This window comes from Cheilinus undulatus, linkage group 23 (genome assembly GCF_018320785.1).
Source record: "Cheilinus undulatus linkage group 23, ASM1832078v1, whole genome shotgun sequence".
In the NCBI taxonomy this organism is placed as follows: Eukaryota; Metazoa; Chordata; class Actinopteri; order Labriformes; family Labridae; genus Cheilinus; species Cheilinus undulatus.
Window position 1 is genome coordinate 30,352,019 of NC_054887.1, and position 24,668 is coordinate 30,376,686.

General features: G+C 38.8%; 2 protein-coding genes across 2 annotated transcripts; one reads left to right on the forward strand and one right to left on the reverse strand.

The window, feature by feature from the left end:
- Window positions 1–1,853: 1,853 nt before the first annotated feature.
- On the reverse strand, window positions 1,854–7,996 carry rtcb (RNA 2',3'-cyclic phosphate and 5'-OH ligase). The gene is made up of 12 exons (XM_041780363.1): window positions 7,809–7,996; window positions 5,159–5,237; window positions 5,003–5,070; window positions 4,821–4,920; window positions 4,433–4,589; window positions 4,184–4,340; window positions 3,935–4,094; window positions 3,636–3,811; window positions 2,854–3,042; window positions 2,664–2,774; window positions 2,424–2,543; window positions 1,854–2,314 (listed from the first exon to the last, which is right to left on the reverse strand). Exons 1-12 carry the CDS (start codon window positions 7,899–7,901, stop codon window positions 2,207–2,209), a joined length of 1,518 nt encoding a protein of 505 aa, XP_041636297.1. The 5' UTR covers window positions 7,902–7,996; the 3' UTR covers window positions 1,854–2,206.
- Window positions 7,997–8,497: 501 nt separating this feature from the next.
- fbxo7 (F-box protein 7) lies at window positions 8,498–19,785 on the forward strand. The gene is made up of 11 exons (XM_041781232.1): window positions 8,498–8,602; window positions 12,247–12,369; window positions 12,475–12,714; window positions 13,428–13,464; window positions 13,556–13,786; window positions 13,990–14,134; window positions 16,981–17,064; window positions 17,156–17,251; window positions 17,454–17,630; window positions 17,716–17,756; window positions 17,887–19,785. The coding sequence occupies exons 2-11, from the start codon at window positions 12,248–12,250 to the stop codon at window positions 18,202–18,204; spliced, it is 1,491 nt and encodes a 496-aa protein (XP_041637166.1). The 5' UTR covers window positions 8,498–8,602; window position 12,247; the 3' UTR covers window positions 18,205–19,785.
- Window positions 19,786–24,668: the final 4,883 nt, after the last annotated feature.

Sequence of the window (24,668 nt, forward strand, 5' to 3'; positions counted from 1 at the left end):
CTTTTCAAACCACTCTTTTTGGCTAAACCTTGCAGAAAGTGTTATTATTTTGCATTTCTTTAAGACACCAGTGTTAGAAAACACTTTAAACCTGTTTTAATTTTATATCTAAATCTTTTAACGGTGACTTTTGGAAAAGCAGTTTTGCCCTGGAACTCCTAGCCTCACTCTTACAGGATAAAGTTGATAAATGTAATTGTGGGGCACAGATGGTCTAGAGCCACATGTGGCTTTTTAGTGATGATTTGTGGCTCTTGTATGTCTTAATTTGAAATATTCCCAAGAAAACCTTGAAAATGGAAACTTTGTCCTCAGAAATTATCCATTGCAAGTCACATTAATCAGTTTGGCTTTGATTGTCAACCTTATTTTAAGTCTATATATTTTCATTGCCCAAAATGTTTTTTTGTGGAGTTCAACAAGGCTCTATCATGGATCCTCTTTAGCTTAAATTTGCATGGTTTAAAGTCAAATGATGGAACTAGGGTGTCAAAGAGGATCGAGTCCGTATAAAAGCAGGCTTAGTGCAAATCAGAAGTGGAGTTCCACATGGCTCTATTGTAGGTCTTCTTAAGTTTTATATTTACATGGTTAAAATCAAATTATGATCAAACCTGAATGTTTCAGAGAGGAATGAACCCATCAAAAATAGCAGGCCTCCTGCAAAATCAGAGCTGGAGTTCCACATAGCTCTGCCTCTTCCTGCCACGTCCTTTGTCAATGGCCGATGTTTGTCAACAGAGCTGATACCGAGTGATGCTGACGTTGATATCCCTACTTTTTGGCTCTAAGCTACATTATTTATTGCAAAGCTAGGCTAACCACATCCTTACTCAGCTGTCTGACTATGGTTTTACAATGCTTGATACTTTTATACATATAGAAAACCAAAACAAAACATCCTCTGCTGTTTTATCTAAGCTACAAATTTTTGGCAAATAAGAAATGACCCAGTATTGGATGCCTAAGCTTTTTTGTTGCAGCAGTGTCCAAACAGGCATTGATATCATTTGATTTTGTAAATATCATGTCAAAGCTGAAAATTCAGGGATTGTGACAACCCTATTTTTACCATATAGGCAGGTTTTAGATCCCAGATTAACGTGTCTCAAAGAAATAAATATTTTTCCTCAAAAACTAAAATTATTCAACTTCTCCTCTTCAATGTCTCCACACTAAGCTATGGAAGTACTAAGTGGACATGGCTCAAACTTGAGTCAGTTTTCCCATCGTAAGTCATGTTTTTTCAAGATCTTTGTTTATATCAGGATCACTAAGATGGTTTTTATTGGTTTACATGTAAATGTCAGTTTGTTTTCTCAAGATCTTGACTCTCCATCTTTTTGAGTTTACAATGTTTTTATTGTTATTTAAAAGGTAAACCAGCAATTTAATCCAGAAATAATAAAGCAAGGCAAGATTTTGAGATTATAACCTAAATTTAGTTATAGAAAACAGGCTTAACTGTTTTGATGCATGCCCATTTAGGGCCTCCGTACAAGCAGCACTTAATTCACCTGTTTGCCCTTCAAACATCGAATCTTTTGGACCTCTGTAGTATTTATCAGACACTAGAGTCGGCTCCATTTGTCCTCACTACAGCTGTTTTTATAGGAAGTGGAAACAAAAGTCATTTCTTTGGATGCTTATTGATGAAAAAAATCAGGATTCTGCTGCCTGTTTTTATTTTATTTCATCATTAACTGACCTGACGTCAGCTCATATCTGAGAAAAAAACTTGCCAAATGAATTAATTTGTTGATTGACGCTGAAATGTGTTGATTTATTTTATTTCTTTTTGATATGGAGATGAACCTGTTAGAACCAATAAAGTGTTTACTAATCATCACATGTTGATTTTTCTCTTTTATTTATTCATCCACAGCTAAACAACTCAGAAATAAAGTGTTTCCTTTCACTAAATACTCTGATTTAGCCTTATCAGAGTACATCCCATAGAACTAAGCATGAACTGATCACCTTTATTTGGCACGCAGGTAAGACAGGAACACAAAAATCTCATTTTTTAAGGTTGCAAATTAAATGTTCAATTTCATTCTTCCTTTCTTATCAAGTCACCCAACTAAAGTTCCTCCACAGAACCAGGAAAAGAAAATAAAGCGAAAATCTTCTGCTTCGTAGTGATTTCAACACCACAGCGTCCTTCGTTTGCTGTAAAAGTCTTTAAGTGCAGCGTTGTGAAGCTTCAGCCTTTAATCACAGCGATGGGTCTCAGTTTGATCGCCTTCTTGCTGATTCCAGCTTCATGACACGTGTTGACCACGTCTGTCACGTTTTTGTACGACTCAGGAGCCTGAAAACAAAAACAAGAAAAGGACTAACTTAATAATGTGTTGGAAGATGTCAGACTAAACAAAACCTTGACTACCTGTAGTGAAAGCTTAAACAAATTTGTTCCTCACCTCCTCCATGACCAGTTTGGGCGAGGCAACTCGGATGGCGATTCCCTGATCGGCCAGTTTGTCCAGGACGTCCTGGAAGTCCAGATTTCTGCGAGACTTTGCTCGAGACAGAGCGCGACCCTGAATTAAAAAAGAATAGAAAATATTTGTCTTAAAGAAGGGACCTTCAAAGGACATCCAAGTTAGAGATAACTCCCACAATGAAGAGAATATTTTAATAAGGCTGCTAAAGCCTTGTACCGCTCCGTGACAGGTGGTGCCGAACGTCTCCGTCATGCCTTGTTCTGTCCCTGTGAGGACGTAGCTGCAGGTTCCCATCGTCCCTCCGATAAGCACGGGCTGACCCGTCAGCTGCAGAAACAAACAGCAGAAACATCAGCTCTAGTCCCACAGCTTTCTAAAGAGCTTAAACGCTGAATCAGTCATGCACCTGGTAGTCTACGGGGATGAGTGGGTGGTGAGGGGGGAACGCCCGGGTGGAGCCTTTACGGTGAACCAGCAGCGTCCTCTGCTTCCCGTCCACCATGTGCTCCTCCACTTTGGCGATGTTGTGAGAGACGTCGTAGATGACGTGCATGTCCAGGTCGTCTGGCGTCGTGTTGAACACTTTGGAGAACGCCTGAAATATAAAACAGGCCGCTGGAAGTATGACCGTGTAAAGTGCTTGAGAGCAGGAGGAAAATTAAACGTTCTGCATCTTTAGATGGAAAATATGCCAATATTTTAAAACTCTCAGATGCATAAATAATAGCAGAATAAGTGAAAAGGTAAACTAGAAAATATGTTTTTTATTCAAAACTTGAGCACATTTTTATGTACAAGAACATGATGCAAGAATTCTGGGAAAAAAGTCAAATCATCACTAGACAACGTCATAAGAGTACATAATTTTTAAAAACTACAGCAAACTACTACACCCTCACTTATTTAGATGAAAACACTGGCACACAGAGCCCATATTGAGGTTAATTTATCCGGGATAATTAACTCCAGCCTACAAATTAACTTGTAGTTAAATAATAATAATAATAGTAATAGTAATAATAATAATAATAGATATAATAGTTAAAAGAACAGTAATAATAATTGGAATTATAATAATAATAATGATAATATTTATAGTAGTTAAAATAATAGTAATAATAATTTTTTACAGATATAAAGAAATTATAAAAAGTGCTTCAATTGTGGCGGTCCATCAGGTGAGCGTACCTGTCTGGTGAGGAAGGTCATAGATGAGCGGTTGACCCAGGCGTAGTTTCCTGCAGCAGCCATCCCCTTCAGGTAGTCCTGACCCTCCGGAGACGTGATGCGAGCGCACGCCAGCTGACGATCGTTCACCGTGATTTTATCTCGCTTCATTGCCTTCTCCATGGCAACCAGAGCGTCTGTCAACAACATTTACATGCTGATTTTACTAAAGCATTCATCCATATAAAGAAAGTCTGAGTAGAAGTTTAAGGCAAAGATTTATAGTCCAGCTACCAATTGTGTGATGAGGTGACTCGTACCTGTAGCAACTTGGTGTCCCAGTCCTCTGCTGCCGCTGTGGATCATCACACACACCTGTCCTTTGTGGTCGATGCCCATCTTCTTCGCTGCGTAGTCGTTAAAGATCTCATCGACCACCTGGATCTCAGCGTAGTGGTTTCCTGCTCCCAGAGTTCCTAGCTGCAACACACAAACAAACAACACTTCAACTTTTGTAGACATTTTCGCGTAAAAACAACAACAAATTTGGCACCACAGTCAGACTTTACCTGCGGCAGGCCTCTCTTCTTGGCCTTGGAGGAGACTTTGTTGGGGTCGGCCTGCAGCATCCTGCCGTACTCTTCACAGTGCTCCTTATCCTCAGCCCAGGCGTAACCCTCCCTCAGAGACCAGTCCACCCCCATCTCCAGAGCCTCCTCCAGATCCCTGAGCACAAACACAGGAGCAATGACAATGATTTTGTGCAATTTATGCCAGGAGTTAACCTGCAATTAATAGTAGTGTCTGTCCATCCTTACTTGGCACCCATGGGGATGACTCCCTTGGACCCGACACCCACTGGGATGTGGTCGAACAGAGACTGAGCGAGCTGCTCCTTCACTGGCTGTACGTCCCCTTCGTCCAGGTTGGTTCTCAGCAGACGCACGCCGCAGTTTATGTCGAACCCGACACCGCCTGCACAGATGACAAAAAGATACTGTAGAGTCGAACTGAAAGAACACATTCCATTGACAAAAACTGGATTTTACCTCGCAACAAAAGGAGTTATTGTCCTGTGTTATGCTCCTTTAAATTACTATTTAGTCAGTGGAGTCTAGTGGCTTTGAAAGGAGCAATTTTGGAAGTTTTCAGATAAATTAGAACACTCCTCTATGACAAAACAGCTTCATCCATCATGAAACTTACCAGGAGACACGACAGCATCAGGGTCGTTCATGTCAAAAGCTGCCATGTTTCCAATCGCAAATCCATAACCAGAGTGAACATCAGGGAGGCCAATGGACCTCTGTAGGCATATAAAACATAGTATGAACCTATTTAAACACAAACATGAAGACGTTTTCTGCACGTGTAATCCTGACACTCACATGAACAATCCCCGGCAGGGCTGCCACGTTCCCGATCTGTTTCATGGCTGGGAGAAATCCGCCGATACCTGAGGAAATCCAAACATAAACATGAATCAGTAAAGACTAACTCCTAATGATGATATTGAGACGTTATGAAGAGGGTGAGCAGCTGACCTCCTCCTCGACAGGCATTACGAAGCTCCTCAAACATCAGCTTCTCCAGAGAATCATTCACATAGAAGTTCCCTTCAACCTTAGAGAGACAGAAAAGGAATGATTGATAAAGTTTATACAAAATTAATCAATCAGATTTATCAACGAAACCAAAATTTTAAGCATCAGTATGATTTAGAAACAAACAAACAAAAAAAAACCCTGATTAGTTCCAATATATAAATGTCTTTTAAGCTACCTGATATTGAGAATTTGTTGTTTTTAATCACCAAAAGCTACAGGAAAATTCCTGCATGCTTTCTAAATTGCATAAAAATGCTGACAATATTTTCTGGATCACTATGGCAACTTAAAAAATTGCCAGCAAACTTCTAACCACAGGCCAAATTCCACAACTGAGGCAGCATTTCACCCACCATATTTGTACTAATCAGACACTGCAAGCACACTCATTCAAAATTGCACAAAAAGAGTAAATTGCAAGTAAACTCCTGCACATTGACTATATTACACAAAAAGATAGTGTTTTCCATATCATGCCTGCAATAATAAAATTGTAAGAAAACTCCTACACACTGGCTATACTGCAATTTTAATTCACAACGCTTTCCATATCATGTTGAAAATAACAAAAAATGCATGCCAACTCCTTCACACAGCCAAAATTGCACAGAAATGTTGGCAATATTTTCTGTGATACATTGGCAATAATCAAATTTTGCAAGCAATGCCTACATACTGACTATATTTACCAAAACATAGACAACATATTCCATATCATGTTTCAAATAATAAAAAATTGCAAGCTCTTTCTCACAGACAACACTGCACAAAAATGTTGGCAATGTTTTCTAAACCACATTGGCAACCATCAAAATCGGCCAACAAACTCCCACACACTGACTATGATCAAAAATTGCACTGTTTTCTGTATCATGTTTGCATAACCAAAAAAATACAGAGAAATACTTGTATGCTGCTTAAATTGCACAATAATGTTTGCAAAATTTTTGACACAAAGTTAGTAATGAATTAAAAACTGCAACCAGACTCATTCAAACAGCCGAAGATATACAGAAATGTTTCTTTTCACACTGGTATTCTTCACAATTAGGGCTGGGCAGTTAATAGAAAATTAGATTAAATCGCAATATGGCCTGTTGCAGCTTTCAAATCGCAGAAGTTGCAACATTTATTTGGCCTGAAATTCAAGTAAAAATACCAGTTTTAAAACTTTTTTTTTTTTTTTTGCAGCAGAGATGATATGCATGACATATGCAGTCATTCAGGTGCCATTTTTTAGAATAGTCTGCAAAAAATCCTATCTTCTTAATCTTTTTACTTTTTTCATATTAAATATAAGAATGACAAAAAAAACCTTCAATGCAACAATTCATATCCAATTTGCAATATGAGTCAAAATCATCAGAATTAGATTTTTTAAAGAATATTTCAGTCCTTGTGTGGGAATAAAAGAAACTTAAGGAAAAATCGCATATCAAACACCAATTACAAAACTGGGGGAAAAAATCGTTTTCAGATTATTTTCCAAAATCGTTCAGCCCTATTCACAACCTGCACGTCCACTTACATATACTGATATAATTGCACAACTAATTTCTAAAACGTTTTCTCGACCATACTGACAACTATCAAAAATTGCAAGAAAATTCATACTCCATCAAAATTGCGCAAAGATATAATTAGCAAAACATCTTGTCCGATTTTCAGTGGTAAAAATGCAAGCTAACTCCTGCAAACGGAAAAAGTGGTGGGGAAAGTAGACAACGTTTTCTATATCGCGTTGGGAGTTATTAAAAACTATGAAAACACTTACCCACAGTTTAAATCGCACAAAAACATTTACAAGATTTTTCTTCAAAACGTAGCCAGACTTCTCGACAATAAAATTAAGTTTCTACATCTAGTAAACTATATTTCTATGTTGTTTATTAATTTTCTATTACATTTATCCCAATTTTTTATAGTATTTTTGGAAATGCTAAATGTTTATAAAACACATCAAAGCTCAATTTTCGGGCCGCATTGATCCTGATATGATTAGAAAAGCGTCTTGGAGGTAATCAAATATTTATTCCATTCTGAAAAGTGTGGTATAATTTATCTTCGTCTGTTTAATAACAGATGAAGTCATCGCTTAATTATTTTTACATCGGTCAGGTAATAATTGCATCATTGCGCTACGTCGGCAGGGGGTTACGTTGAAATGTTGTTGACTTTTTGGGATAATTTGTTTGATAATGACTAAAGTTGTTTTTTAAAGTATTCTATTTCCATTGAGAGTCTATCGTGTTTTACAGGGTCTGCAAATAGGATACATGAGCTACACAACTGTCGCTTTGTGAATTAACCGATGTACCGGTTTAACCAGTGACCGTGTTATCTGGTGACTTCCCGATGAAAACATTGTACTGTTTTTTAATTTAACGGTTTTAAATAATACTGATGATAAATCATGTAATTTTAATCTAACTACAAAGGGTATTTAATATGAGAAGTAATGGTTTCACATATTTTGTAACTTCGACAACTACATGCGTATTCTGTCGGAAGTCACCAGTTATCACGGTTGCTTTTCACACCGTGACATCACCTAGCCACGTTAGCAGCTAGTTCAAATGAGTCTCACCTGCATGTTGGGAACGAAGCCCTTTTTGATCCTCCAGCAGGTACCGCTGATCTTCTCCAGGTACTGCAGCTCATCGTTGTAATTTCGGCTCATTGTTCTGATTTGTAAAAGACTCAAAATGATTCAACGTGACACAATTTAAGGCTGCGTTTCACCCGGCTGTCTGCCAGAGTGTGGACAGACAGAGAGCTACGGATGCCTCAGAGTTGTTTGACAGCCAAACGCGTTTGGTAATTCGGCATGACTCATGAATTTTAAAACTCAACTGTAAAAGACTTTATAGAAACGTAATAGTCATATAAATATTAAGTGTTAATTAAGCGTTTATTATTTTTGCAAGTCACACTTTTAACTCAACCAGTTTTAACTTAATAACTTATTGTAGCTTGTAACGTATCGCTTGCCGTAACTGTAGTCAAGCAGTTCCCAACAAAGACGAGCTGAGAGGAGGTTGGTGTTTGAGAGCCCTTCAACTTAAGAAGAAAAGCGGTGCAGGCCTCCTTTAACCGGCCGTTACAGCACTCACAGCGTCATTTACTTTTTAAGTATTCATATTATATAAAACAAACTAGTAAAAATTATATGATTTGTACTCCAGCTCAATATCTAAAACATATTTTAAAAAGATTTTTCAAGTTTTACGTTTGTAACCCGTCGTGTCGTAAACCGGAAGTGCTTCGTTAAGCTCCGCTAACTTGATTCCGCTGTCATGCTGCTGCTTTCTGTGTTTACAGTGAGCTCGCCGCAGAAGAGTTTTGTTGGGAAACTTGGATTTAATATGTTATTCCTTTCACGTAAGTACTTTCCTGCATACATTTTAAACATTGACCGCTTTAATTACTCAAACTGTCATTTAACCTGCTAGTTAGCGCTAATGTAACTAGCAATCTGCACGGTTACGCAGCAACCTGACAGTAGTTACCTAACGACCAGAGAAATGAAAATGAAACTTTTACTTTTTAAAGAACCGTAAACAATAACATATTTATTGATCAAACAATCTAGTTGAATTTGTTAGTACATTTGGGAGTTTTTTTATTTGTTTTTCGGTGAAGAAGTATAAATGTCGTTGGTAAAAGTCAGTGATATTGTAATCTGTGTGATACCACGACAACAAAAATTAATGCCCATACATCTGTTACTGAGTAATTTCATGTTTTTAATCTCCTGAATAAGAGGAAAACTCCTGCATGTTCTCTTTATGACGCAAAACGTTTTGCGACATCATCTGTGCAAGTATTGCTAACAAACTCCCAAACCAGCGAAAATGCTAAAAAAAAAAAAAAAAAAAAAAAAAGTCGGTATTATTTTTACTATGCTTGCAGTGCTTAAAGACCCTGTAAAGTGAAATCCAAAGTTTTTGTCTTAACACCCTCGATATGTTGCAATCTGGTTGCTGTAAACATGTGAAAACACTGAGATCTACATGTGACTGGATTCTGGCTTTAGTCCGTTAGAAGGTTTTTCACGTCTTTCCTGGCTTGGTTTAGTTTGGGCGGGGCCAATATGTGGGGAATGACCTCGCCCCTGTAACACTACATTATAAAATCAGAGAGCAGTTCATCTCAGTACAGTCTGTTGTTAGCTGGTGTCTGCCTTTATTGAAAGTTAGCGGTCAGTTAAATGCTGTTTTTTTTTTTTGTTCATTGTGAGGTAAATTTGCCAAATCTATCAGCCACAGTGGTCTATGGAATCAGAATCTTTATTGTCATTGTACACAAGTACAACCAAATTGTGCGCAGTTCCATTCATTGCAAAAGAAATATATAAACAAAAACAGGGTATTCTAATAAATGATGTAATGTTGTGAGGTGGAATGAGTCACTGGTTAGTGTTCATTTATTATTGCAACTGCTCTGGGATATGTGCTGTTTTTCACTCTGTTAGTTTTGGCTCTTATTGTCCTGAACCGTCTCCCAGAGAGTAGTAGTTGGAACAGGTGATGTGCTGGGTGGGATGAGTTCCTTCAGGATGCCCAGGGCCTTCCTGTGGCAGCGGGACCTGAACAGCTCCTCTAAGGAGAGGAGAGCACAGCCAGGGATTTTCTGTGCTGTGTTGATGACCCTCTGGGGAGCTGTCTTCTCCTGAGCAGTGTAGCTGGAAAACCACACTGAATGCAAAATTTCGGTTCCGTACCTACCTCAGTTTTGAAGTCATGGCTCGGTACGTTTTCGGTACGCCGATTGAAGCAGATAAATAAAATTTAATTTTAATTTTGTAATTAAATTGTATTAAAATAAATAGGCTGAATAAATTACATTTAAATTATAAATAATGCTGCGACCTCCCTCCAAAAGTTCTTCAGTGATTAAAAATATTAATAAATAAATACATTTTTTAATAACTAGGCTACTTTCATTGATGTTTTGACATATTTATACCCATTCTTGAAACACTAAAATTTCCCAGCTAACTTGAATGCATCATCACACAAGGCAAATTAGCTTGTTAAGTATGCTAATTAGCGTCTTTTTTGCCCTTTCAACACTGACTTCAGCACTGGACTACTTTTTTAACCAGTGGGACCTACTACAAAGTTTGGAAGAACTTTTCACAGCCCATCTTGGAGGATAAAGAGGTTAATGCCGTGTGAAATCTGAGACTAACTTTACCTATGACACAGGCCAGCGGCTCTTCTAACTCCCCACGTGCCATCACTCTTCTTCGTTTGTTTTTGTAACTGCTCCTTCTTCTGTAATGATGGTTGCTGGCAGCTTTTAGGCTCATTGCTGCCACCTGGAGTGGAGTGAGAACTCAACTTTTTAAAAAATATTCACTCAGACGTATTTGTCGTATTACTGCGTGCAACGAACCGTGACGGCCTTACCGTGACAGTACAGGACGAATACAAATACCATTACACCCCTAGGATGCAGTATGCCAGTACACTTTCAATGGCACATCTGTAAAAGGACACCAGCAGCTCCTTGGCCAGGGCGTTGCTCTTCAGGACCCTCAGGAAGTGGGGGGTTTAAAGCATTTAAAGCATCAGAACAGAGATTTGAGGTAGAAAACAGACTTTGTCTCTTCTGCTAAGGTCAACAAAAGGTCAAGAAGCATACTAAGGGTGTGATTGCTTACCTCAATTCAGATTGTAGCATTTTTGTTCATTTGAGAGGATCATATTTCTCCTGAGTGGGCGTGGCTTCAGCTCATTCAACAGACACGCCCACACCATCCTGGAGCAGATTTTACTGCCTCATTTTTCATGATTTTGAACCTTAATTTTATAAACTTAGACATGTTTTATTTGACTGAAATTTGACTTGGGGGTTCATAACACAGTTACCTGTCATACAGCAAACCTAAATGCAGATTTATTTTCACTTTACAGGGTCTTTAAAAACTGTAAGAAAACTCCTGTGCACAGCCAAAATTGCACAAAAATATTTGTGACGTATTCTGCGCCACACTGACACTACACTATTGCAGAAGGTGCGCAAAAGCATTTGCAGCGCCTCCGTACCACATTGGCAAAAATCAATGATTGCAAGCAAACTGCTAAAGACTGTCAAGTTTGCCTATAAAACATCGGCAGCATTAATTATCCAAGTACACAAGTCCTTAGAGTGACCAAATATCGTGGAATGTGTTGTTTTCAATCACAGACAATGGGAGACAAAGTCCTGTATAGTATCTCAATTGCACACCTTTTTGCAGCATTTTACAACAGTCAAAATTATCCAAGAACTGGACAATTGTCCACTGGACATCAGCAAAGAATTTCAAGCCAGTTCTACACACTGAATATTTTGCACCAAATCAAGCTTATTGCACCAGAATTTTGGCAGTATTATTTGTACCATGTTTGGAGAACTCAAAACTAACAAGCAATGCCAAAACTGCACAAAAATGGTGGTCATGTTTTCTGTGCCAGATTCGGTAATGACACCATGCCAACTCCTACACATTGACTAGGCTACAGTGAGACATTAGCAACGTTCTCCACACTATATTGGCTGCCTTCAAAATTGCAAGCAAACTCCTAGACTTGCAAGATTGCACAAAACATTGGCAATGGTTCTCATTCAACTTGGCTTTTATTAAGATAAAGCAAAGTCCTGAACATGAGCTACATTAAAAAAAGATTGGCAACATTTTCTGCACCATGTTTGCAGTACTCAAAAACTGCAACTCTTGCACACTGACTATATTGCCGAAAAACGTTTGCAATGTTTTCCATACCATATTAGCAAATAGTAATTATGAAAACAAAACAGTGGATTTTTTATCATTTGAAACTATAGGGAAATGCCGCAGATGTTTTTGTACAAATTAGACACTTTCATGGAGCTTGTCTGCAAATCTAGTAAATACTAGAGGTATGATACCCTTGTATTTCAGCTTATATCTTGTTGGGTCTTTCTTTGAGCTTTTCAAGCCCACATTATTCCAATAAAGGGAAACTGTTTAATCACTTTCTGTTCTGTCTTTTCAGCATGAAGCTCCGTGTTCGAATCTTGAAGCAGACCAGTAAGGTGGAGGTACAGGGAGAGGAGCCCAGTTTAGCTGAGCTCAAAGATCACATCAAGGAGACACTTTTTCCCCTTTTCAACCTCAGGTCAGACACACTTTTCTAACAAATAGATCATTTATGATTGAGTGTGAAGTTCAGTGTTTTCATGCCTCTGCTGTTTAGTGAATGTGTGTTTTGTGTCTCTCTCAGTGAAGACACAGAGTTCAGTTTGTCCCTGAATGGCTCAGAGAATCTCTCAGACACCGGGCAGACTTTGTCCTCATGCGGCATCGTGTCTGGAGATTTGATCTGCGTCATTCTGCCACAGTCTGCAGCTGCAAATTCGACCCAAAACAGCAACTCCACCAGGCCCAGCTCGTCCTCCACCTCTACCACATCAGCCTCTTCAAACTCTGTCAGCTCAGGAACGAGCAGCACAGACACAGAGAGGCAAGAACCACATTTACTGTGTGTATTATCCCCATATGATTTTATACTTATGAAAGCAGTTAAAGTTTGACCCAAGGCTGATTAAATTATGAATACTTTTCAATACCAGAGGTTATAAAGGGGAGATAAAATTCCATGAAGCTCTTCTTGGTATTTTTACAGGTGTATTCGGTCATCTGGAATATTGATTGACCCACAAAATATGAAATAAGCCAACCCAGTCCTGAGTTCTAGGTCCTTTTATGCCTGAAAACATGAAATCTGACAGTCTGTTCAGAAGCTGTATTCGCTGGGACATGTGAGCCCTGAACATTTTGAAAAAAGCCCCCTTATGTAAAACAACTACCAGACTGTTTACTTCCTCACTCCTGTATCAGCTCTGCTTGACTCAGCCTCCGCCAGTTTTAGCTTCGTTCTTTAACCTTAAATCTTCACTTTCTTTGATAAGTTTTGAACTTTTTCCTCCTCACAGATAAATTATAAAACCGTCCAAGAATGGAGTTAGAATATAGAACTGTGGATGCACATCATTAAAAATGATTGATGGTTGGAACCAAAGACTTTCACTTTCACAGCTGAGAGAAGCGGAGGATTTATCTTTAAAGTCTGAGTCAGTGTGATTTTGTTTTGTTTCTTTTCTTGTGTAATCGAAAACCCTGAAACTGTAAGACTAACAAAACTCTGACGGTAAACTTCTCTCTGCTTTATTACAGAAACACCAGACAGATGGCTGAAATGTCCCATGACCAGGTGAGTGAAAGCGTACAAGCTAGATGGAATTGCTGGATGTGTTTGTAGTTAAAGGTATTTCTTAATATCTGTGTGTCTTGGTGATGACCAGGCCAGCAGCAGCCTCTCTGCTGCGTCATCAGACTCTGAGGGGTTTGCCGAGGACTCGTCCTCCGGCCCGTCTTCGTCCTGCTGGGAGCCGATGCTGTGCAGCGAGGCTGAGGACGGTCAGGCTCCTCTCTCATTGGAGATCCTATTCCACTCAGCCCAAATCACAAGTCCCAGCGATGCCGTCATGGTGGCGGGGAACCAGCTGATGATAGAGGCCGGCTTTGTGCCTCAGGTGAGACCACAGCCCTGCTGCTCATGTAGAATCAGCTGATAGATGTTATTTTACATGGAGATGCTGCAAAAAGACAGAAATGCTGAAACTTAAAGTTTGGCATCAGCTGTTTGTGACGGCAAACTTCAGGGAGCTTCTCAGGACAAAACTCCATGCAGATTATTGGCAAAGTCATCTTCTGAACTCTTCTTTGTATGTTTTAGGCCTGTGGGCTGAAGGCTGGTGAGATGCCCTCAGGTTGGAGGTCAGCAGGTGGAGTCTACAGACTTCAGTACTCTCACCCTCTCTGTGAGAACAGCGTGTTATCTGTGGTGTCTGTGTGCATGGGCCCAAAGCTCGTCGTCAATGGTGAGTCTGTCACGATGAACAGATGCTCTGCCACATTCATTTAAACATCTTATGTGCCATCACAGGAGAGTAACTCAGTATATAAACACAGCATTTTAAAGGTTATGGCATCTTTGCAGTGGAGGACACCAAATGGATAGAGTTGGAAATGGGTGACAGTGGGTTAGTGTTAAAGGCTGAGCCCGGGAAAATATGAAAATAAACATGGATACAATCTAAAGCCCTAACATCCAGTGTATTAAAGCAGGGGCTCTAAACCTTTTCAGCCTGCGACCCCCAAAAACAAAGGAGTAGGATACCAGGGGCTCCCACTGTACCTGAAGGTGGTTGAACACAGCCATGCACATTCAAGAATAGTCATGCGAGGAGATCTTTCTGAGCCCAGCCAAACTAGGGGACCATGGAGGTCAGCAAAATCATGGTCCAATGTAAAGTGAAGCTGTGATAACCATATTTAATTTGTTTACGTTAATAATTACCACTCTTATCAAAGAAACAAGTATAGCCAATTGGGGCTTTTCCACTACAGCTTTTGGCCGCGCCGCGCCAAACCAAGCCATGTTGATTTGCATTTCCATCACCAGTGTGGCCACGCCGAGCCGCACTGTAATAGCCCAGCTCATGAGCAGGGCCAAACCAGGCCAGCCCCACCTTCAAGCATGCCACACTGACGTCGAAGCGCTTCACGGGGTCTGATTTGCTGGGGGGGATCTACCCCCTCTGCTACTTATGACCCCTCCATGATACATTTTAATGTAAATACCTCTTCTTAAAAACAGAATTAAAATGGATTGAAAATGTCTAAAATTGGTTTAAAATGGCAAAACCTTTGAAAAAATGTGTTGAAATGGAATTTTAACGGTAGCAGAAATTAACTTTAAGTGTCAAAAATGTGTAGAAAGTAGGTAAAAATGGTTAAAGTGGCAAAAACAGACATATAAAGTGGTTAATGGGACTAACAGTGGCTTAAAAGTGGCAGAAACTGGCAGAAAAAGTGGTGTAATTGGATTAAAAATTGAAAGTTGGTGTAAACTGGCAAAAATGGGTGGAGAAGGTGATGAAGCGGGATTATACAATGGGCATGGGATACCTAGTGCATAAAAAGATGGAAGATAGATGGCTAGATGGCTAGATAGATAGATAGATAGTGGCAGAAATGTGCTAAAAGTGGCAAAAATGGTGGGAAAAAGTGATGAAAACTGGTAAAATGTGGTAGAATTGGTGTAGAGTGGCAAAATGAGTAAAGAGATGCAAAATGGGTGCAATTTAGGGCTGGGCAATTAATAGAAAATTGGAATTAATCGCAATATGGCCTGCTGTGGTTTTCAAATTGCAAAAGGTGCAATAATTCTTTGACCTGAAATTTGTGTTGAAATAACCAGTTTTAAACTTTTTTTGCAGCAGAGATGTTATGCATGACATTTTTTTAGAACAGTCTACAAAAAAATCCTACCTTCTTAATTTTTGTACTTTTTTCTTATTAAATATAAGAATGACAAAAACCCTTCAATGCAACAATTCATATCCAATTGGCAATATGTGTCAAAATCATCAGAATGATATGATATAATGAATGATATTTTAAAAGACTTAGTCAGCCCTTGTTTAGGAATAAAGAAAATTAAGGAATAATCACGTATCAAATCGCAGTTGCAATATTGGGGAAAAAAATCGCAGTTAGATTATTTTCTAAAATCTTTCAGCCCTAGTGCAAATTGCACAAAATTAATGAAAAAGTTGCAAATAACAGCAGCAAAATTTGGTGGGAAAAACGTTTAATGTAGCACAAATAAACACTTTCAATATTAGAACCCAATAATAATTGACAGTTTTCAGCTCCAGAATAAGGCAACTCTCAGCAGGATGCTAGCACCAATGCTACTGATAAAACACACAAACACTGTTATAATCAATAAATCACAGCAGGGGAGGGCCCATTCTCTCGGGCTGTCAGGGGCTCAGCCAAATCTGTGTGCAGACTCACTTTTGTACACATTTTTTAAACATGGATTTGATTTCAGCGTATATCTCACCAAACGACCATGTTTTTTTTTTTTTTACATTAAACTAATTTTTATTCATATATTTTCATAAAAATGGGTAAAATACACAGTTCGAAATCCATCCATCCATCCATTTTCAATACTAATTATGCTGTTGGGGGTCGCAGGGGGTTGGAGCCTATCCCAGCTGTCATTGGGCGAGAGGCGAGGTACACCCTGGACTGGTCATCAGTCTGTCACAGGGCTGACATACAGAGACACTCACATTCACACCTACGGGCAATTTAGAGTCACCATTTAACCTAATGAGCATGTTTGTGGTGGCGGGAGGAGGCTGGAGAACCTGGAGAAAACCCACGCCTGCACAGGGAGAACATGCAAACTCCGCACAGAAAGGCCCTGACTGGGAAGCGAACCAGGGACCTTCTTGCTGTGAGGCAACAGTGCTAGCCCCTGCGCCGCCATGTAGCCCCAGTTCAAAATTATTTAGTTTTTCTAAGGCATCTGGTGACCTATCAGTGTCTCCCGGCCCTCACGTTGAGAACCACTGTGTTAAAGGAAGAGACAAACAGAAAGAAAGGACAGGTTTTCAATGCAGAAGACAGAAGCTGGCCCAGCTCACCTGGTGTGTCTGTAACTCAAGTCTGTGGGTAGGAGTCTAATGAAGAGTCCATTAACAAGCGTCTCAGTGTAGCCTCCTACCTGGGTCTTGTGACATCATGTAAAGGCAACAGAGCAGCAGCTTCACAAACAACTAGTCCAAAATAATTTACAAAAGAAAAAAAAAGAAGAGAAGATCTCTATTTCTCAAGCTCATCATTCCTCCTGTTTGCTTCTCTGCAGCGACTCTAAAGGTGAACGAAACCGTCGAGACGATCCCCAAATTCGACCTGAACCCCAGCAGCTATGTGACTGACCAGTGGCCAGGTGATGCTCTGATTGGTCAATTTAACCTCGTCCAGGTCTCTGTAAAGTAGTGATGTGATGATATAATGTGCCGTCTGTGCTGTTGGTTCAGGAGAGAGTGCAGCTGCAGCCTTTAAAGATCTGAAGAAACTGTCCCGGATATTTAAAGACCAGCTGGTGTACCCGCTGATCGCTGCAGCCAGAGCAGGTACACATGAACAGCTCTTTAATGTTGTGGTTTAGTTTCATAATACTCTGCTGTTCCTGTTTTTAAACCTGCAGTATGAATAAGTTTAACTGATGATTAATCTTGAGTGCTAATTATTCTGTTAGCATGATGCTAGGCTAACATGCACACAGGCTCTGAGTCAGTTGTTCGATGCCTCTGTTCTCTCTGTGCTCTCCTACAGCGTTGTCTCTGCCGGTGGCGTTTGGTCTGGTCGCTCTTCCTCCTGAACTCATCCTCAGAGTCCTCAGACTGCTGGACGTTGTCTCCGTGGTCAGACTATCGTCCGTCTGCAGACAGCTCAACGTCGCCACTTCAGACTCGACGCTGTGGAGACACCTGTACCACCGAGACTTCAAAGGTGAGACTGAAACCGTCTCCTCTTATCCTTTTTGTTCATGATGGAGATATTTGATAAATACATGAACTGCTGTGTTTTTATTCAGATTCAGACCGGAGCAGACCCAGAGACACTGACTGGAAAAAGGTAAGACTGTTTCTGCAGCATCACCTGATCACCTGACCCCCCAGGGTATCCTGATTTAGGATATCCAGGAGTCCAAAAACGCGTTATCATCTAAATCTTTGATATTTTCTCCCTCCATTTCTGTCTCCAGCTTTACAAACGCGCCCACAAACATCGCTCTGACCGCCGCCGTCTGCCTCACCCTCGCTCCCTTCCTCCTCTCCCCTATAACCCCCCAGGAATCTTCCAACCCTTCCCCCTCCCACTCCCCCTCCACCCTCCAATACCGGGCATCATCGGGGGAGAGTACGACCAGAGACCAGAACTACCCCCAGGCCTCCTGCCCCCTCAACCTCGCTTCGACCCCATCGGCCCGCTCCGGAACCAGGAGAGACGATCTCAGAGCGACTTCCGCAGAAACACGCCACTGGGGGGGCGGCCTGCAAACATACGACGCGGGTTCATCTGATTTTAGAATAAAACAGATCAGAGTCTGATGTTTTTGTTTGCATGAAAAAACTGAGAGAGAGGATGTTTTTTCAGGAGATAAAGTAGGAATAAAGAGGCGCTTTAAAATCACAAAAGCTGCTGGAAAAGCAGGTTTGTTAGATACTTAATGATACCAGACAGTCTTTAGTTGCGGTTTTCCAACCTAGGGTCCAGGCAGGTCGCAGGGCTCGGTCTGCTCTGGTGTTGTCAAACTTAGTCGTGCATTTATTTTAAAAATCATGATTAGAATCATAATGTACGAGGGGCGCAGATGGCCTCTTGGTTTAAGGTGCGCCCCATGTGCGCGGTCAGCCCAGGTGGACCAGCCTGTGGCCCTGTCCCGCATATCTCTCCCCAGCTCTCTCATCCCTGTGTCCGAATCAATCCACTGTCCTCCTCAGTCAATAAAGGCATAAAAAGCCTAAAAATAAATCTTTAAAATAAAAACTATGTATGACATTGTATCAGGGCCACCCTAAAATCCATTAATTTTTGAGAAAAAGGGCAAAATTCTCGAGAAAAAAATTACATTTTTGAGATTATAAAGTCTTATATTTATTAGAAAATAAACTCAGAAAATTGAAAAATGAAATTTATGTGTTTTAAATGTCTTAAATTTTGACATTAGAAACTCAAAAAAATTGAAGATTTAAAGTAATAAACTTACAACACTGTAAACTCAAAAATTCTCATTAAACCAAACTGAAAACTTGTGGTTGGTTTTTTAATTAATCTCAAAAATTTGAGGTTTTAGTTCATGCAAATATAAAACTTTTAAAATGAAAATAATGTACATTTTTGTCTTGTACATTTATGACTTTTATTTGATTGTTTTTCTTCTAAATTAATGACTTTTTAAGCTTGAGAATATCCTTTTTTTTCCTGAAAACTTACAGATCCTCTTTATTATTTTCTTTTTAGAGTGGCCCTAATATTCCTTTGTCATAATTGGTCCCGGGTGGCTTAGCTTTTCTTAGATAAGAGTATGGTGAGCTCTTTGTTGGGAACCACTGGTCTATAGTATCTAAAAGTACCAAAATCTAAAGAACAGCTTCATCTATTGCCTAGAGAGGTGCTGCAAAAATTGCAAAAAATCCCTGCAGTTTTAAAGGATGTATGAGTATTATTTGCCATTTTTGCTTATTTTGACCATTTAATCTACAATTTTAAGTAGTCAAAAATTAAAAAATTATCCAGTATTATAAAGTATTTTAAAAAATGAGGATCCAACTGCACCAAACCCTCAAAAAAAAAAAAAATCAAAACAAAATGGCAGAAAACTCGTGTACATGCTGTCTAAATTGCACACAAATGTTGATGACTCTTCTGTGGACAGTGAGCAGGAATTTCCTGACAACTGTTGGTATTTAAAACAAAAACAGTCCTGTATTTGTTGCCTTAGATTTCTATTGTGTTTGATTTCTTTTTTTTTTTTTACTAGAATTAAACTGTGGCTTAAAGCCTTGGTATCAGGACTCGATCGAGGCGTTTCCAGCATTCTAATGTGATGCAGAAACTACAGAGACGCTCAGCTCTGACCTTGAAGAAGTCGATGTTTCAGCACATCACTGCGGCGCTCTTATTCAGCAGAAATGTGAATTTCCCTTCAGCAGGAACATCACAGTAGCTGCGATCAGAGATTAGGAGTTACTCATCTTTACATAACTGCAAGAGAGAAGCAGAAGAATCCAGATTTATTTAACATTTATAACTTAAATTGATCTCATTGCTACAGCTTGTTTTGTTAAATAGTGTAGTGAGCTTCAGGGTTGGGCTTCAGTTTATATTCTGACATCCTTTAGTGAATTAGAATCAACACAGAAAGCTCTCCTGTGGCTCTTCTATTTGGGTCTGAATGGTGTAGAAGCCCATTATGGTAAAGGGGAAAAAAGTACATAGAAATAGACAAAAAAAGATTGGGAGTGACATAAAGGGGCTTAAAGTTTGGTTTTAGTCACTTGAGAAAATCTTGTACTTATTGTTTTTTGACTTCTGCAAATATAAGACACATTCCTATTTTTCTGCTTTAACGGCTGAAAAATTCTGCAAAATTACAGATAAATCTTGAAGCATTCACACTTTTTAAAACTGAATAAAGACAAATTTGATTATGTTGTTTGTTTTTATTAAAATACTGTTTTACTTTGAGCTTTTTGTGTTAAAAAGGGTAAAATTAGTACTTCTCACGTGGTCTAGCCTCAGGATCCACCACAAGCCTCTTAACTGACAGTAGATGTCCCAGATCAGTGGTGGGCAACTAGTGGCCCGGGGGCCACATGTGGCCTTCCTCTTCACTCATTATGACCCGCAAACGGATTTTTGAAGCAACCACTATAGCAGCTGAGGGGAAAACATAAAGAATATAGACATTTCTTTTATGAATATTCCTATATGTCAGGATCTTTGCAAGAAATCAGAGATAAAATTGACTAATTGTTGCTGTAAAGATTTTTTATATGCATAATTGATTGCAGAAAAAAGGGTGGAATTGCATGTAAAATATACAAAATGTGTTAAATGCATTTAAAAGCAGTTCAAATTGTCTTAAGTTCTTTTTGCACTTGAGTTGAAAATACGAATATTTCTGTATAACTATAGGTTATTCTAATTGTTGAATTGAGGGTATGCAGCATTTTGTAAAAATTTGATCCTGTAGCAGTGAAAAAAATAAGGATGTGGCCCTTTTAGGCCCCGTTTACAAAACAACATTTTGCTTAGTTTTCCTTTTTAGTTTCCAAAAAGTTCCACGTTCAGACGGCAACGTTTTCAAAACGATCTCTGTTCACGCGAGACTGCGGGAAACACCAAAAACAATGTAGTATACATGCCAGGCCAGTAGATGGCGGTGTGATTTTGCGATGTACAATATCGCGTTCGGGCTTCCCTTTGACGGCGTATGGGTTGAGTCAGAATCTGGAGCAGGCACGAAATACGTCTCTGCTGATCCAAGTGATGTGAAGTAAATCTACACTTTGTTGCAGAAGTACAGTTAAATTCAAAAGAGTGAGGAGCACGAACAGTACACTGGTGTCGGCCATCTTTGTTTTGTTTTGGGCTTCCCATCTGCGCATGTGCTATAAGCCTACTCTATTGGCATGGATATTTACTGCAGCCGCAGTGCACATGTCCATTTTCAGAAAGTGCTGGTTTCCCTGTTTACATGGAGATGGGGGTGTTTTGAAAAACTTCCACTCAGGAGCCCGTTTCCAAAAAGTTCTGTTTTCAGGCACCAAAATGCTGTTGCAGTGTAAATGGACAGCCAAAACGCTACAAAACTATTTTGCGTTTTCACTCGAAAACGTTGTCGTGTAAACAGGGCCTTAGTAAAATGGTGTTTAATCTAGGGCTGTTAACGTTTTCATTGCACTCAAAAATGAGGATAATTGCCTTACAGTTTGGATGCAGACCTACTTTTATAGGTAGATTGAAGACAAACATGAACTTAACCATGGAAAAATGAGTTTGTAATGGATTGTTAAAGGAAATAAGTGAACAGTAAAAAGATAAATGCTTGATAATATAAGGTGCTGATGACTCCTGACTTGTCCACTGAGCTGTTTTTTTTTTTTAAACAGTGAAATGAGACATTAAGGAGCAGTGGTGGCTGCAGGGAAGCCTGCAATGAAAATTGTGTTTTTATGTATTTTTTCTTAGTAATTAATGTTATTATTGAATCAAAAGCAACTAAATGAATCGGTCAACAGACTGAAATTTGTATCAAATACAGTAAAATACAACACTGGGGGGCCCATGCTTCCCCCTTACAAATGTCCAAAAGGTGCAGTCCAGTACTGCAAAATAATGCAAGTAAATTTATTTAACCATAGTAAAAATATTGATCATAAATTGGAAAATTATGGTTAAAAATACATTAAAATGCAAGATATTTGTAAAAATGGGTGGCAGTGTGTAATATTCTTTCTGGGGGCCTAAAATCCCTTTCGACGCCCATGGGTTTAACCAGCGTTAATCACATTGGTACCATGTGTTTTCCAATCAAAGATGCATTTTCAGGGCTTTTTTCACCCAGAAGAGAGCATGGTCACTCTTGGGAGCTGGAAATCCCATTTAACTGGTCTCATCAATAAGAAACCAATCAGGTTTGAAAATAATGAAAGTACTAGTATATCGAAGAAGACTTAAAATACTGCAGAAAGTACAAAACATTTTTAAAAATCAAAGAGACAAATTTAAAGCATAGAAACTGTGGCAGAGAGATTATTTTTTCCCAAGCACATAAACGATCGGATAAAAATGCTCTTTCTCACAGCTGAGAACCACTGGTTCAAGTCATTAAATAACTTTCTTAATTTTGCTGACCATTTAAATTTCTACTGACTTACCGCAAACTTTTTGAGTGAACGGAGCTTCAAAATGTGAAAAAAGCTAACAACACTGACACAACATATATGACAACACAATAAGTTAAACTGCATCAATTTATTGAGCCTTAATTATATATTACTGTTACTGCCAAGAAGTAAAAAATACAATAACCTACGACATATGTTAAGATTAGGAGGTACTTTGTGTAAATAAAACTAATAAATCCTAGAAACTATTAAAAATCACATTAATGAAATGATTTTAAAAACGTTCTTGTGAAAGAGTTTGACAGATTTAAGTGAATCTTGATAATAATTTACATTTCCACAGATTTTCTACAAACTTCAGAGTCACTGAAGTTCCAAAAACTGAAAAAAGAAGCAATACAAATGCATAATGTCAATGTAACATGCTTAAAAATGTGGTATATCTTGTGCAAAATAGCATATAATTCTAACTTTTTGGGACTTCATGAGTCCATTAGATGTACATCAATTTTAGTACCAAAATAAAATCTTTGTATTGCCATAAGAGTAAACAAATACAGCTTATTTTAACCTAAGAGTAACAAGTTTTTCTGATTTTTAAATTCATGTCTTTAGAACTTATGGGAAAAAAAGATTAAAAAAAAAAGTCTATGCACAAACAGTCAGGTTATGTGTGCAACAAAAGATAACATTTATCACTTTTTTAGACTTAAGGGAGTCTATCCACTATTACATCAATTTTATCGGTCAATGTAAAATCTTACTGTTGCCAAAAAAGTCAAAAATAAAAGCTTTCTGTGTTTTTTTCATAATAAAAGGCATCAGTTTTATTTTTATTTATTTTAAAATTTTTAATTAAAAACTGATAGATCACATATAATATTAGAAAAATACATGTATGTGATAATAAAATGGTTTGCTGAAAGAGTTTAACAGGACGAAGTGAAAAGTAAAAGTAAAACATTGACATTCTGTTCCCTGTTTCCTTAACGCATCCACTTTCACCAGCTCGTGAGACAATGACGTCATCTTTTGTCTGAAAACAAAGGGAGCGCTCGTTATTCACACCCGGTCTTCACGCAGAAGCAGGCGGAGTTTGCTGTAGCGCAACCCCGGTGTTACGCAGCATTCTGTCACTCGTAGAATTTTGTGACTACATCAGACACTTTCATACATTCTTATATCACATATAAATCTGTACCTTTTGGTTCTGTGATGTATTATAAGCTCAGAAATGATCGGATAATCACGTCTGTATCCTTGTGTTTGTCCTTGGCGCGGCACGGAATCCAACGAATCACAGAAACCGTTATAACACCTGTTTCAGCTCATAGAGGATGCTAACGGTGCATTAGAAAGTACTTTAACAGTACACGGAGTCGATTTCAACGGTCATAACCCCGAAACAATGCAGAGGACATCTCCTGTAACTTTCCGTGAGTAATTTCATTAACAGAAAGTAAGTTAGCTAGCTTAAATAGCCTAAAAACAATCCGAATTTACCTGTTAGTCATTTGAACTTTCACGTTGTTTTTTTTTTAGCTAGTTGTTTGCTTGGCGCATCAACTATTTCACAATTGATCTAAATACTACAATGATAACAGTTTTCTTTTAATTTGCCAACTGGGCGGGGACTTACTTTGCTTGTTACAGCAATGCTACTGGGGTGCGTTTGATTCTGTACCTCTCAGCCCCCAGAGAACAGCGGACACACATTTACTTCGATTTGTTGGATAAAGGGAAACGTTTACGCTATTTTTTTTTTTCTTAGAAAGCCTAACTTAATTTTTCACTTCACCTCAAACATGTAAGTTTTTTCGTTAAGTATATTTAAACTGTGACGGAATTTGTAAAATTTATCGAGTATTTTGTTAGGTTTTATTGCAAATAAAGGACTTTACAGGGAACAAAATTAAAGGTAGTAAAGCTAAATGATCAGATAAATTGTGATTGTGAAGTATAAAGGTAAATTTGTTCATGAGATAGTCTTTAAAGGAAAACTGTTCATTTTTCAGAGGGGATTTTGGGCTCTTGTCAATGAATTGTCCGGGGGACGTATCTCACTACTACACCACCAGTGTTCTGAGTATTTCGGTGTCCTGTCTCTTTAAAAGCCTCGTGTTGTTACAGG

What these genes read in the sequence shown, in the direction of transcription:
- rtcb (XM_041780363.1), bottom strand. Translation starts at nt 7,901, where the DNA reads ATGAGCCGAAATTACAACGATGAGCTGCAGTACCTGGAGAAGATCAGC. An exon ending in TAATGCCTGTCGAGGAGGAG is followed by an intron (nt 5,071 to 5,158) that starts GTCAGCTGCTCA and finishes GGATTTCCTCAG; the next exon opens with GTATCGGCGGATTTCTCCCA. An exon ending in TGACCTTCCTCACCAGACAG is followed by an intron (nt 3,043 to 3,635) that starts GTACGCTCACCT and finishes TTTATATTTCAG; the next exon opens with GCGTTCTCCAAAGTGTTCAA.
- fbxo7 (XM_041781232.1), top strand. Translation starts at nt 12,248, where the DNA reads ATGAAGCTCCGTGTTCGAATCTTGAAGCAGACCAGTAAGGTGGAGGTA. An exon ending in CTGAAATGTCCCATGACCAG is followed by an intron (nt 13,465 to 13,555) that starts GTGAGTGAAAGC and finishes GGTGATGACCAG; the next exon opens with GCCAGCAGCAGCCTCTCTGC. An exon ending in GTACCACCGAGACTTCAAAG is followed by an intron (nt 17,631 to 17,715) that starts GTGAGACTGAAA and finishes GTTTTTATTCAG; the next exon opens with ATTCAGACCGGAGCAGACCC.